We start from the raw sequence: 15,849 nt of genomic DNA, 5'->3' as shown, positions 1-15,849 counted from the left end.
TTACTGAGTTCATGTTTGGAAGTTGGATTTCTGTTTTGATGGGGGGGGGTTTAGTTTTTTTTTTTGGAGGTGTGGTCATAAACTTTTGATCAGCTGAAAAACAGCCTGTTTCAGTTTATTTGTTGTTTTCATTAATTTGAATGCTCAAAAAATGTTTTGTCTCACTCCCATTTCTTCTTGTTGCATGTTGAAGCTCTACTTGGAACCTTGTTAAGATCCAGCCATGCTAAATATGATTTTTTTGCCATTTTTTAAGTGGTCTTAAACTTTTGATCAGGACTGTATATATCTTAAATCAATATTTGGTGTGACCACCCTTTGCCTTCAAAACAGCATCAGTTCTTCTAAGTACATTTCAACACAGTTTTTGAAGGAAATAAGCAGGGAGGATGTTTCGGACATCTTGGAGAACTAACCACAGATCTTCTGTGGAATTAGGCTTACTTAAATCCTTCTCTCTCTTCAAGTAATCCCAGACAGACTTGATGATGTTGAGATCATGGCTCTGTGGGGCCATATCATCACTTCCAGGACTCCGTGTTCTTCTTTACACTGGATATACTTCTTAATGACATTGGCTGTATGTCTGGGGTTGTTGTCCTGATGCAGAATAAATTTGAAGCCAATCACACCTCCCTGATGGCATTACATGATGGATAAGTATCTGTCTGTATTTCCCAGCAGTGAGGACACCATTAATCCTGACCAAATCCCTAAGGCCCCTTTCACACGGGCGAGTATTCCACACGGATGCGATGCGTGAGGTGAACGCATTGCACCTGCACTGAATACCGACCCATTCATTTCTATGGGGCTGTTCATATGAGCGGTGATTTTCACGCATCACTTATGCGTTGCGTGAAAATCGCAGCATGCTCTATATTCTGCGTTTTTCACGCAACGCAGGCCCCATAGAAGTGAATGGGGTTGCGTGAAAATCGCAAGCATCCGCAAGCAAGTGCGGATGCGGTGCGATTTTCACGCACGGTTGCTAGGAGACGATCGGGATGGAGACCCGATCATTATTATTTTCCCTTATAACATGGTTATAAGGGAAAATAATAGCATTCTGAATACAGAATGCATAGTAAAACAGCGCTGGAGGGGTTAAAAAATAAATAAAAAATTTTTAACTCACCTTAGTCCACTTGATCGCGTAGCCCGGCATCTCCTTCTGTCTCCTTTGTTGAATAGGACCTGTGATGAGCATTAAATACAGGAACAGGACCTTTGATGACGTCACTCCGGTCATCACATGATCTTTTACCATGGTGATGGATCATGTGATGACTGGAGTGACGTCAAAAGGTCCTTGACCTGTAATGGACGCTCACCACAGGTCCTGTTCAGCAAAGGAGACAGAAGGAGATGCCGGCATCGCGATCAAGTGGACTAAGGCGAGTTATATATATTTTTTTTTTTTTAACCCCTCCAGCGCTGTTTTACTAAGCATTCTGTATTCAGAATGCTATTATTTTCCCTTATAACCATGTTATAAGGGGAAATAATACAAATCTACAGAACACCGATCCCAAGCCCGAACTTCTGTGAAGAAGTTCGGGTTTGGGTACCAAACATGCACGATTTTTCACACGCGAGTGCAAAACGCATTACAATGTTTTGCACTCGCACGGAAAAATCGCGGGTGTTCCCGCACATTTTCCCGCAACGCCCGGCTGAAAGAGGCCTAAGGCCTCTTGCACACAAATGTTTTTTTCCCCCATTTATGTTCCATATACGGAACCATTTATTTCAATGGATCTGAAAACAAAACAAAACGGAAGGTACTCCGTGTGCATTCCGTTTCCATGCCGTTCAAAGATGGAACATGTCCTATTATTGTCAGCATAACGGACATGGATAGTACTGTTCTATCAGGGGCCAGCTGTTCTGTTCCGCAAAAAACGGAATGCACACGGACGTCATCCAGATTTTTTTGCGGACCGCAAAATACTGAAAAAGCCATACGGTCATGTGCAAGAGGCCTAAGGCTGGTTTCACACAAGCAAATTCAACACATTGAACTTGCAGCTTGTGTTTGCGAAAGCTCATGTACTGACCTCCCCTAGCACTGACAGGGTCACATAGTAATATATTGATTTATGATGATATGTAACCCATAGAGTTCTGGAATGTATTGTGTACCATTGACATAACGCTGTACGTGTTATGCAAAACATGAGGGTCACATAGCATTATATTGATTTATGATGCTATGTGACCCCGTCAGTGCTAGAGAGGTTAGTACGGTAGCTTCCACAGAGACACGCTGCTAGTTCAATGCGTTGAGCTGGTGTGAAACCAGCCTAACTCCATTTGCTGAAATGCAGCCCCAAACTTCCAAGGAACCGCCACCATACACTGCAGGCAATTATCGTCGTACTGCTCTCCAGCCCCGCCACAAACTACCTTCTGTTAACTCCAAATATTTCACATTTTGACTCATCCGTCCACAGCAACTGCTATTTTTCTGCACCCCGGCTCCTGTTTTCATGCATAGTTGAGATATTTGGCCCATTTCCACATGGCTTGTAGTAGCAATTCACAGTACAATATAAAATAGATACAGTATATATTATTACAAATTTACATATATAAGAATCAAGACTGAAAATGCCTAATAAATCCATTTGAATTTTCCTGACTGCAAATTGTTGTTGCAAGCCTCTGCCCTTATCACTGACTCCTAGAAAGGATTATACAGTTAAGGTCATCTACCATTTAGGATCTTTATCAAGCAGGTGACTATAATATGTGCGTGTTTCCCAATGGCATTGTGGGTACTGTACTTCTCGAACATCATAAACTGAATTATAAAGATGGTTGTACAGAAAACACACACAAACTCTAAATGAATACAACAGATAAAACCTTTATTAAAACTGAATGACACGTGTTAAACATTCGGGGATGTAAGAGCTGTGGCCGAAGTGATGCCTTTCATGGCTATCAATCCTGAGATATCACAAGCCACACAGGCAAACACCAACCTGGTATTAATTAAGGCACAAGAGCAATGCAGTCGTTTAGTCTTACAAGACAAAAGCAATGAAGACATCTCATTCTATCTTAATCCAGTGCAATCATGGAAGGTGAGGACAAGAACCAAGATGAGAGAGGTACAATAACAGTCACAAGGGACCACATTAAAGGGAACCTGTCACCTCCCCAAACCATCCCAAGCCGCCAGCAGCGTGTTTCTGATGATGCCTTTCTTCCTGAAGGCAGATGCAGCAAAAGTACTGAAAACGTTGTGTTATCCCCTGTCCGGCGCGCTTCTCCACACATGCTTGATGTCAAGGGGACAGCGGCCTCCTTGCTTCAAGTCACGGTAACCAGGCCCCCTTCGCTGTGACTGACAGCGCTTATGCAGAGAGTTCGGCTGCCTTTGCCGAACAGCCGGCTGTCAGTCACAGCGAAGGGGGTATGGTTACCGTGACTTGAAGCAAGGAGGCCGCTGTCCCCTTGACATCAAGCATGTGTGGAGAAGCGCGCCGGACAGGGGATAAAAACATTTTCAGTACTTTTGCTGCATCTGCCTTCAGGAAGAAAGGCATCATCAGAAACACGCTGCTGGCAGCTTGGGATGGTTTTGGGAGGCGACAGGTTCCCTTTAAGAAAAAACAAAAAAACTTCCAGGTATATGAACCATCATTACCCGGTCTGTAGACCAATACAAAAAGAAAAACTCAAGATGTACACTGCATGGCTAAGAACAGTTGTATGAATTGTGCATGTTTGGTGCAGCACGTACATACCCATCTGTTCAGACCTGTTCTTACAAGAAGCAGAATAGTGGTAGCTCCGGGGTCAGCCATTCTCTGGTGACCTGTCCTTGCATTCTGTTCAGTGCAGTTTCTCATTACAATGGTTTGTGAAATCAAAAATGTGATCCACATGAGAACATTATCTGTAATGGAAAAAATGGCTAATCTGCGAAGGTTAACCTCTAGAAGCAAAAATATAAAAAGCTAACTGTAATATTGAAGTGTACAACAAAAGGTCTTTATTTAATCCAACTTCATTGAACGCCAGATATTCTGGATTGTTATGTAATTAGAGCACGTATTCTTGCCTTTCTGTGATTCAGACCGGAGTTGGATTACTGGATGCCAGATTGAAGGGATTTACCAGTCTTTATCTGTATTAATAAGAACGTAGCGGAGGCAACTAGCTTTCAAATGCATTATTCCTATCAATACGGCTCCTGTCCCTCAAACATTTGCTGTGTATTTTACAGTGTTAGGGTACGACCACGCAGATTGTAAAATCCATGGCAAATTTCCAACAAAATCCAGATTTTTCAGCCGATTTGCCACTGAATCTGCAATGGATTTGTATACTGTGACAATCCACACAAAGAATTGACAGTGCTGTAGAATTAATCCGCAGACATGTTTACACAGTGTGTCTGTTTCTTTAAATCTCATTCTCTGTGCTGACACCGCAAATACAATGTGGTTTTATTTGCCCACAAATCCAGACAGAAAATCTGCAGCAGTTTTGCTATGTATGAACACAGCCTGTCAATTTTTAGTTAGGCCAGTACAGTGCAGATCCTAAATAAAATAGTCACTCACCTGCTCCCTTCCACTACTTCCAATCCACGGATAGGGTGACATGCACTGCTGTAGCATCACTGCTGTGTCACGCGCCGCTGACACCAGTGAATGACCACAGCGGCACACATGACCCATTCAGACTGTAAAAAGCCAAACCGAGGGGCGGGAGCAGGCGAGTGACTTTACTTTAGGATCAGTACTCTGCTGGCCAAATTGAAATCCAACATAAAAACTGGAATTAACCTCTATAATCCAGTGTTAGACAAAGTAATTACAGGTGTGTATTCCACTTCGATTTACAACTGTATTTAAAGGGGTATTCCAATCTGGACATTTCTAGTTTACCCATAGGATATTCCATAGATGTCTGACAATGCAGGTCCAATTCTGGGAAATGCATCTATCTTCAGAACAGGGCCCTATGTTGTGGCCCCACATGAACAGCACTCTATACATTTTCACAGAAGTCCTGAAAATATCTGAAGCAAGTGCATTTGGCTGTTTTTGCAACTTGCATGGAAGTAAATGGAGAAAGAAGCCCATGCATGGGCACATATCCATTCAAAGAGGTCATGCTGGACACAGATCCCAGAGGTGGGACCCCCATTTGTCAGACATCTATGGCAAATCTTATAGATAAATGTCCGGATGGAAATAACCCTAGAACTACTATATAGGTCTCATTTTCCAGTTTTAAAGATTAGGATTAAAGGACTAAAGATGTGCAAAGATCTCATATTTTATAGTCAGGAGGACAATTGTTGTGGAATAGCATACATGCACATACTCCTAGGGTACATGCACAAGGTAAGGCCTCATGCACACAACCGTTGTGTGTTTTGCGGTCCGCAAATTGCGGATCCACAAAACACGGATGGCGTCCGTGTGCATTCCGCAATTTGCGGAACGGCGCGGACTGCCATTAATATAACTGCCTATTCTTGTCCGCAAAACGGACAAGAATAGGACAGGTTATATTTTTTTTGCGGACCGCGGAGCAACGGATGTGGACAGCACACGGACTGCTGTCCACATCTTTTGCGGCCCCATTGAAGTGAATGGGTCTGCATCCAAGCCGCAAATACTGCAGCTCGGATGCGGACCAAAACGTGTGCATGAGGCCTAATGCAGATTTTCCATACAGATTTTGTTGCGGTTCCAGACCAAAACCTGCCTGTGTTACTAGAGGATTTTGCCCAGATCTCACCCTTGAAATCCCCACTGAAAATCTGCACAAACTGACATGAAGCAGATTTCAAAATCCACTCTGCAGGTCAATTTCCACACTGTGTAGATAAGATTTTGAAAATCTCATCAACTTAAGGCCCCCTGGACACGAACGTGTGCACCCCGTGGTCGTGATTTTGCGGGCCGCAATGCACAAACACAGTCCGTGGGGCAGCGGATCGAGTATCCATTCACTTGAATGGGTCCGCGATCCGGCCGTTCCGCAAAAAGATAGAACATGACCTATCTTTTTGCGGAACGGAAGTACGGGGCGAAACCCCACGGAAGCACTCCGTAGGGCTCCGTTCCGCACCATTCCACATCTCCGGATTTGCGGACCCATTCAAGTGAATGGGTCTGCATCCGTGATGCGTAATGCCCATGGAATGGCACCCGTGTATTGCGGACCTGCAAATGTGGTCTGCAATACGGCAACGGGAAGCACATGTTCGTGTGCAGGGGGCTTAACAGGTACAACATTACGCTATGGATCTTCTGCATGAAACTTTACACATAATGAACACCATGTGAATGTAGCCTTAGAGTATATGTACAAGGCAGTGTCGTTTATGCAGATTTTCATGCGTTTTTTTGCTGTGTTTCTTAACCAAATTCAGCATGTGTTACTTGTGGATTTTGGAGTGGATTTGCCCATTATTTTATCCTTCGCATTATGATATCTGCACTGAAAATCTGCACAAACAGTAGACAAACTGAGGATTTCAAAATCTGCATCTCAGGTCAATTTCCATGCAGAAAATTTCTCATTGTACATAAGATTTTGAAAATCTCATCTACTTGGCAGATAGTATCCACATGAAAATCTACACGATATGCACCGGGTACATATCCCCCTAGGTTCCATCCGTACATAGGGGAAATGCTATGGATTTTCTATCAAGATTTGTAGGCAAGAAAATCCACCTGCAGCAAGAAGTAGACAAGAGTTTAACAAATCTTATCCACAGGCTGTGGAAAACTTACAGGTGCAAATTGACATGCAACCTGTATTATTTCTGAGGACTTTCAGTGTGGATTACACCCTTTGTGATGCATAAGTTGAAAGCCTTGCAAATCTGCAACAAAATCTGCATCCCGCATGGACGTACCCTTAAGTACAGTATGTCATGAAAAACTTATAGCAATATTATTTTGTATATGATGCTGGCAGCCTCTCGATATCGGACATTTGTATTAGTTTACAATAGCTGAGGGTAAAAGAAAGGTTCCCTATTATATTACAGCTCACCTGCTTTCTAAGGTTGACTGGAAAATGTAAGTTTACTTTCACACTCGCGTTTTGGCTTTCCGTTTGTGAGATCCGTTCACAAGCGGTCCAAAACGGATCAGTTTTGCCCTGAAGCATTCTGAATGGAAAAGGATCCACTCAGAATGCATCAGTTTGCCTCCGATGCCATTATGTATTGTACAGGTTTTTCATAAATTGCAGTCCAATCTGTATTCATTTACTAGGAATAATAAGGCACAAAACATGGTGAATGGACAGTCTGAAGTCAATGGGATCGGTTTTTATTTTCTGATTGCAGATTTATTTATTCTATTTCCTGAGCATAATCATGGGGGCGGCCATCTTGCCTGAGCTGTTCTTAACAGCATTTTTAAAATTTCTTTACGGCAGCCACATGGGCAGGAGACACAATGGTCGGGGGGCGGGGACCTCATTGACTTCTATGGGAGAGTTTTCTAGGTATGCTCTGTGCAGAGGTCATTGTATAAGGAAAGAATAGATAAGCTTTGACAATCGCCTATTGTGGAACCTGTCTTATCTATGCAAAGAGGTGATATCATTACAGGAAGGATTATTATGACTGATAAGCAGTTAACTGCAGTAATCTGTACAGACCAAGAAGTGGCGCCTATTATTAAGGCTTAAGGTCCCTTTAGATAGGATGATACAGCAGGCAATTGTCAGGAAGGAAGCATTCCTTCCAAACAAGCGCCTGCTCATCAGTGGAGGAGACCGGAGCATTTACATGCAGCAATCTCCTCCAAAGTATGGGTAGGAGCGATCGCTAATGCCATCACTCATCCCCATACAGACTTGTTGTTTGCCAGCAGCAGATGTTGTTTACATGGCACAATCTGCTGCCGGCAAACAACGATTTGTGTGCCCGCACAAATAATCTATTACCCAATGAATTAGTGTTTTGCTCATTCATCGGCATCACCTTTAGGCCTCATGTACACGGCCGTGTTTCGCGGCCGAGAGCGGTCCGTGGTAACCCGGCCCGGGATTCCTGCTGACAGCAGGAGTGCACGGCGTCATTGGTTGCTATGACGCCGTGCGCTTCATGCCGCCGCTGCTGTACAGTGATACACTGGTATGATCTATACGAGTGTATCACTGTACAGCAGCGGCGGCATTAAGCGCTGTCAGCAGGAATCCCGGCCGGGTTACCACGGACCGCTCTCGGCCGCGGGAACACGGCCGTGTACATGAGGCCTTACACTGCCAGATAATTGCTAATGAGCATTCGTATGAACGCTCGTTAGAGATTATCTGCTGGATTCTCGTCTGTGTAGAGGGCTCTTTAGTGGTCAGTGTAAATACTGCAGGATTTTATGGTTTTTGTTTAAATACAGACATTGAAAATTGAAAAAAAATAAAAGCATAAAAACGTGATTTAAAGAATAGGTCATTTTCTTATGACACATTCCCTTTATAAGGGGGTGTCTGACTTGCACCAGACAACCCTACAGTCCTAACCTGTGCCCCTTAGAACACTCACCAGTGTTTGCAGCAATCATGGTACCAGGGCGATTTCTGAAATAACATGGATCAGAGCAGTAGGGGGGGGGGGGGGGGGAAACACACAAACGGGTGTTTTTTGTTGTTGTTTTTCCTTTTTTTTAAATATTTAGTTATGGGGCACAGGTTAGGCCTGTAGGAGTTGTCAGCTCTAAGATTGGACAAACCCTTTACCAACTGTGTGCGAATTGGGCGATGTAGATGGCACTATTAACACAAACAGAGATGCCATTACATGTTTGAAATCCTAATCTCCTTTTTCATATAAATAAGCAGATTACTGGGAGCATCATGTTCCAGTAAAGTACAGATGGCTGCAAGTCTCCCGGACCACTGGTGACCAGCCTGCTAATGTATAGATGCCCTAACTTCTGATGGATCACACTGCAGGTTGGGTCAGCTTAAGGCTCCATTCAGATATCCATAACGTGTTTTCAGGATCCGCAAAACATGGACAGCAGCAATGTGCGTTCCGCATTTTGCCGGCACTAATAGAATATGCCTTTTCTTGTCCGAAATTGCGGACAAGAATAGGACATGTTCTATTTTTTTTTTTTCGGGAACGGAATTGCGGACCCGGAAGTGCGGGTCCGCAATTCCGTATCCGGGCAGCACATCGTGCTGCCCCATAGAAAGGAATGGGTCCGCAATTCTGTTCCGCAAAATGAACCCTAACACTATAGCAATACTGGACTACATGTGAAGAATCTTTAAAAATGAAAACTTGGCAAATAACTTTTGAAGAATTTAAAGAGGTTTTCCAGGTTTTTAATATGGATGACCTATCCTTAGGATAGGTCATCAATATCAGATCAGTGGGGGCCCGACACCCAGCACCCCTGCCGATCAGCGGCAAGCAGGAAGATAGAGAGAAAGGAGAATGTATACGCGCGCGACACGTGATTTCTCCTCCTACAGCTGATCGGCAGGGGTGCGGGTGTTTGGATCCCCGCCAATTTGATGTCGATGACCTATTCTGAGGATAGGTCATCAATATTAAAACCCCTTCAATGCTAACTGGATATGTGCTTAACTATAGCCGTAGGCATCCAACCTTGACATCTCTAATCCACAAGCACTGAACCTTTCACAATCATACACTGTTCACAAATATGAACTATTGGGTACACCACTGCATTTAGCAACACAATGCACATCTGTACAAAGCTTTACTCTCTTCTCTATATAAACTTATTATACACATCTATTCTTATAGTCTCCACTTTGTATAAGCCTGCGAGATTACAGGCAGTGCTCACATTCAGTGCACATACAGTATAACAGCTCAACCTTACCAGTCCCCGCACATGTACCCTCTCTGCTCGCATGTCCACATAGGTGAACTTTAAATACAGTCATTTCCCCATACGTAACAGTAAAAGGTAGGATATGTTAAATTGCTCCAGACCTGTGGACACCTCAATTTGAGCTATATGACCTTGTCCACTGTCTGGGAAACGTGAAAGAATCCCCATTTATAATAACATAATATTAATAATGAGTGGTATAAAATTCTGTGATTCACATATAAAACAGAGCAGATGTGTGGAGCAGGGTGGAGACTCAGCGACGTCACATTGTCGGCACGTGTGTAATATCCATCTCCGTAATAACAGAGGCAGTACATTAACCTGCACAGAGAATAAAATATACAAATAAGTCAGTGGAATATAGAAAAAATGTCACACAGCAAGGCAACGTATAGGCAGCGTTAACAGACAGACAGGGGTGCACCACCAATGAGGCTAGGTGAGGCGATTTCCTCAGGCAGCACCAGGTAGGGGCAAGAAGGGGGATTATATGTTTCTGCAGTATAGTATTGGGAAGAACAGTGGGCACCGTATGTGGCGCTGTATTACCCTATATGTTTTTTAGCTCTGTATGTAATGTTTTCCAAGTACCGTATGTCTTTAACAGTAGGGCTGGAGGGAAGGGGTTAGGCATTGGGGGTTGGGGCGCCTCTTCAGTTTTTGCCTCAGGCAGCATAAAGGATAGGTGCACTCCTGCATACAGATATATAAAGAGGTGTAACAAGGGGAGAGGTTTAGGATGCAGAAGCCCCTGAACCCTGGCATCCTAAGGGTTCGAACAGTCTGTCTGGCACATAAAAGCACACCAGTACTATAAATGGCATGCAATGCTTGGGGACCCAAAAATGTTATACCTCTGTAAAAACACAAGTATCACCACGTGGGCTATGTTTGCAGGTTGCATTTGGCGGATGCTCTGAAAGCTTACACGGTATGTATCCATGGGGCCCCACTGACTTGATAAAGGATGCCAAAGCAGTGTCCTTTCAGTAGGCATTAGCGTACGTTTTTCTTTTTTCCATTGCACTATTCCATATAGAAGTAATCCCCCCCCCCCCAAAAAAAAAAATGTATACTTTGGTGTACAAAAGTTAGGTTTTGTATTTTTACAGTGGGTCTCTATCAACGACATACTGTACACCTATACAGTGGCATATGTCGGAGGTATTGAGAAATCTAGGTACACACAGTGTGAAGATAGCCATAGCCTTTTATATGCTAAGATAGCAGTAAACATGCACATTTCTCACCGTTACTCTCCTACGCTGTTGCGCATTGCAGCCTTTTCTCGTAAAGCTGACATGGCAAGTCGTAAGTGTTCTTTCAACTGGTCAATCTCACGCTCTGACCGAGATTTGATGTTATTTAGCTCTACATAAATATCTTTGTATTTCTCCGATGCATATCGTTTATCCTAGAAGGGGTGGAAAGCAGAACGTTTTAGAATCTGTTTGGGAACATATTTAATGATGGTTTTCACCCAATGCACACAATTAACCATACTGTAGTAAATCAGAGGCTACAGCAAAGGCCACAGTCTGGTAATTATGTTTCACATGCCTCGATATTGGCATTTTTTTTATTAGCTTTTTTGTGGTGGTTATTTTTGAGAAAGTAGCAGCAGGAAATGCCGCAGTAGTGACTGCCACTTTTGAACGGGTTTCTCAGAAACAAATGGTTTAAGAGGACCTTTCATGGGTCCTCTTAAACCAGTCAGGATACGTAGGGGATAGTGCAGGGATCTAACTGCACTTACTATTTTTTCTGGGCGCCGCTCCATTCGCCCGCTGTGGTCCCCGTTGTATTCTCCCGCCTGGTATGCTAATCTTAGCATCAGAACATTGAGGAGGAGACTGAGTTTTTCTCCGTGGGCGTCTCCTTCTCCCTGGCTGTAGCGCTGTCCAATCGCGGCAGAGAGAGTCACAGCCAGGGAGAAGAAGAAAAAAAAAAAAAACTCACCTTATCCCTGGCTGTGACTCTCTCTGCCGCGATTGGACAGCGCTACAGCCAGGGAGAAGGAGACGCCCACGGAGAAAGACTAAGTCTCCTCCTCAATGTTCTGATGCTAAGATTAGCATACCAGGCGGGAGAATACAACAGGGACCACAGCGGGCGAACGGAGCGGCGCCCAGAAAAAATAGTAAGTGCAGTTAGATCCCTGCACTATCCCCTACGTATCCTGATACTTAGTTTATAATGTCTGGACCCATGAAAGGTCCTTTTTAAAGGGGTTATCCGGGAAATGATATTAATGACCTATACACAGGATAGGTCATCAATATCAGATTGGCAGTGGTTTGACGCCCAGGACCCCCGCAGATCAGGCACTCTGAGCACCACGGCCTCTTCCTAGACCAGTGACCTCACCGTACATTGATCACGTGGCATAGTTGCAGCTCAGCCGCATTCAAGTCAACGGGGCTGAGCTGCAATACCAAGCACAGCCGCAATACAATGTACGGCACTGTGCTTAGTAAGCTGGCAGGAGGCCATGGTGCTCACTGAAACAGCAGCGGGGGTGCTGGGACTCAGACCCCCGCCATCATGATAATGATTTCCTATCCTGAGGATAGGTCATTATCTTTTCCAGGATAACACCCCCTTTAACCTTCACGTGGTCAAAGTTTTACCATCCGTTTCCGAGAAAATTTATGAAAGTTTACTAGAACAAAATCCAACATCTCTGTAAGAATATAAAAAGGAAATTTCTCAATTACAATGTATGACTAGTTTGGGTGTTAGTCCTCTGTACTAGATGCACAGTCAACAAGGATATCACAAATTTATCGGCCATTCATAAAAGGTGAAAGCAGATAAAAGACTAAAGCTGGACATACACACAGGATAAAAGTTGTCCGGATCTATTGTTTTCAGCTACTGGGGTGCTCCCGACTATCCACTAAAAACCCAGGAAAGATGAAATCACTCATACAGTTACAACATGGAAAGCCTTACCTTCTGCATGTTCTGGAGATCCTCACGCAGACAGGAGACTTCTTTTCTTAAGTACTGCAACTCATTCTCTTTCACTCGCAGTAAAACCTGAAGTGGAAGCACTTAGGTTAGAAACACAAACATGGAAAATGGGAAAGTAGTTTTCGCTACTACTAGGAATAACTGCACATTTCTCATATTGTGTGTAGTGGGAAACTATCCTGAAATACTGACCACTGACAGAATGCAACGCCTCCCATTCTACATACTGACTATCCATGCTCCGTCTCAGCTTCTTACAGTAAAAAAAAGCCATATGTGAAAAGACAGACAAGCACATCAACACCTCTCAGTAAAGATGATGAGATTTCTAGTACATGAACACTTCTGTCTAAAATGTGTGACAGGCAAGTGTTAATGGAAGTTATTTTTGAATGTTGTAGGCTATGAAGTACACATTACGGAGGCCATCAACGTTTCCATAATGACATCTCCACTAACGGAAACATATTAGGCAGGTTTAACATATACATTGGCAAAAAACAAAAGGATGCATTTCGCTTTGCCATCCTGCAGAGTCCTCCAAAAAACGTACGAGGTAACGTATACTTAAAGGGGTATTCCCATCTTAGACAATGGGGGTATATCGCTAGGATATGCCCCCATTGTCTAATAGGTGCGGGTCCCAACCCGCACCTGTATCAAGAACGGAGTGGGAAGCGCTGTGGCTGGAGGAGCGCTATGCTCCCATTCATTTCTATGGGGCAGACGGCAATAGCCGAGCCAGCGCTTGGCTATTTTCGGCAGCCCCATAGAAATGAATGGAGGGTGGCTGCGCATGCGCAGTACGCTCTCCACTTTTGGGGTTCCGTTCTCGATATAGGTGCAGGTCCCAGCGGTGGGACCCGCACCTATAAGACAATGGGGGCATATCCTAGCGATATGTCCTAATTGTCTGAGATGAGAAAACCCCTTTAATAATAATTAAAAATAATAATATTACAGCTGTAGTAGAGTTAACACTTATCTAAACTAAATGCGTTAAGCAAACACCTCCAATGGCTTTTTTTTGAAGATAACGCGATGAGTTAAGAAATCTGAATTAAGAGCTTGAGTGTTAACCCTGCTACATCTGTATGTTAAACTTAAGACAAAAACATGGTGTGAACCCATCCTTAAAGGCTGTTAGTAGTTCAAAGATCAGGGATATACATACTGGGCAGGAAAGTACTCAAAGTGAAAGTAAAGGTGTATTTACATGCTGTGAGGAGAAGTCGATTGTTGGGAAGGAAGTGTTCCTCCCCGGCAGACGGCTGCTCGTTAAGTGGAGGTGATGCGCTGTATTTACAAGCAGCGATCGCCTCCACAGTATGAGGACAAATGATTGCTGCTGCTATAGCTCGTCCTCATAGAAAATCATTGCTCCTGGGCAGCAGAGTGCTTTTTAGACCTCAATCTGCTGCCCGGGAACGATAAGGTGTCTGCACCCCCTATCATTTCACTCATTTCTCGGATGATCTGTGGCACCTTTAGACAGGCAGATTATTGGGAACGAGCGTTCCTGATAAACGGTCCAAATATCGGCCCATGTAAATTCACCTTAAGATGCTGACCGCTAAAACTGCAGAAAAAATGTAATAAATACCAGTTGGAAAAAAAATATTTTTAGCACAAAATGAGTAAAATCCAATCATAGAAGAAAAAAATTGCTTCTGAAGGTGTTCATAGCCTTTAAGGTGGCCATACACATTAGACAGAAGTTGCTTGATAGTCGAGCAGCAGTGATACTATGGATGACTGAAATTCTCCTTTTAGCTATATGTCGGTAACCTTGTGGCAGACACAAAGTGCATATGTATGTCCTACAATATGTGACTAAAGACTAAACCGTTTCTGGTTTGTCTGTAGAGACCATCAAATCACTTTCATTTCTGTCATTTTACAACATGCTGTAGATAACTGATAGCCGAAATCTGCCTCACATTATGCACCCGTCACATAACCTTGGAGTGAGCCTGATACTCGTATAACTTCTACATTCTCATTATTCCCCCCACCCAAAATTGAGATATTATAGTAAAAGTCATGCAGGCAAGTGCACTAGTGTAGTAAGCATATGAGCAATGTGTAAAACGTCATCCTGCAATCCAGTCTACCGTGTGATTCACCTCCAGCTCCGCACTGTTTTTCTGTCCTGCCCGTAGCTGCCCGTCACTTGGCCCATTCCCGGCCATAAAGGTCCGCAATTTTGCAATTTCTTCTGAAAGTCGGTTGTTTAATTCCTAGAAATAAAACCAAAGTAATGTGATTCAGGGTGCATTCACACGACCGTGTGTATTTTGCAGTCTGCAAAATGCGGTTCCACAACAAATATGGATGGCGTCCGTGCTGCATTCGTTTTTTTTTTTTTGAGGATTTATTGTAACCATGCCCATCCTTCTCCGCAAAATGGACAAGAATAGCACATGTTCTATCTTTTTTGCAGGGCTGCGGAACAGACATAGGGATGCAGACAGCACGCAAAGTGCTGCCCACATTTTTTGCGGACCCATTGAAATAAGGATCAGATGCCGACCAAAAATACAATTGTGTGAATGGGGCCTTAAAAAGAACACATTTATTCTGCACGAGGATGTATGAAAAAAAATACAATAAATAAAATAAAACACATACCAAGACATTTGTCACTATCATGTACTGACAATATTATATATATAAAAAAAATGATTGGTTACTGTGAGTCACAGGAAAATGTGCTCCTAAATTAACACAGTAATTGCCAATTTACAACGTTACAATTCAGCAAACCAATGTAAGAATCCTTCTAAAGCCGCGGACACTGTAAAATAGTGCACAATGACTGGAGTCAATTCTTTTAGCTGATTGGGAAGCAAACACTTGTGTAATTTGTCAATGATGACTAGAAACCCTGTAAAAACTAAACTTAGTTGGGTATAGTGTTTGGAGCTCATGTGTGAAAGGGGTTTTCTGGGACTTAGGAGGTCATCACTTTAAAATCATGGGGGTCCAACACCCAGCAACCCCA

At 43.4% G+C, this 15,849-nt stretch overlaps 1 protein-coding gene across 3 annotated transcripts in view; it reads right to left on the bottom strand.

Moving 5' to 3' along the window:
- Nucleotides 1-9,196: 9,196 nt before the first annotated feature.
- The window catches only part of LOC120978811 (TRIO and F-actin binding protein), a 53,735-nt gene continuing 47,082 nt past the window's right edge, over nucleotides 9,197-15,849 (bottom strand). For 2 of the 3 annotated variants that reach the window (XM_040407170.1, XM_040407168.1), the window contains 4 exons: nucleotides 14,972-15,085; nucleotides 12,825-12,911; nucleotides 11,120-11,283; nucleotides 9,197-10,190 (listed from right to left, as the gene is read on the bottom strand). In XM_040407170.1, coding sequence (XP_040263104.1) covers nucleotides 11,122-11,283; nucleotides 12,825-12,911; nucleotides 14,972-15,085 — 363 coding nt within the window. In that variant the 3' untranslated portion in view covers nucleotides 9,197-10,190; nucleotides 11,120-11,121. The remainder of the gene's footprint in view (nucleotides 10,191-11,119; nucleotides 11,284-12,824; nucleotides 12,912-14,971; nucleotides 15,086-15,849) is intronic. The other variant, XM_040407169.1, reaches the window with a different exon arrangement.

This window comes from Bufo bufo, chromosome 9, assembly GCF_905171765.1.
Source record: "Bufo bufo chromosome 9, aBufBuf1.1, whole genome shotgun sequence".
Taxonomy (NCBI): domain Eukaryota; kingdom Metazoa; phylum Chordata; class Amphibia; order Anura; family Bufonidae; genus Bufo; species Bufo bufo.
Note: the sequence above shows the minus strand (reverse complement) of the source record. Positions and strands in the feature narration are given on the sequence as shown.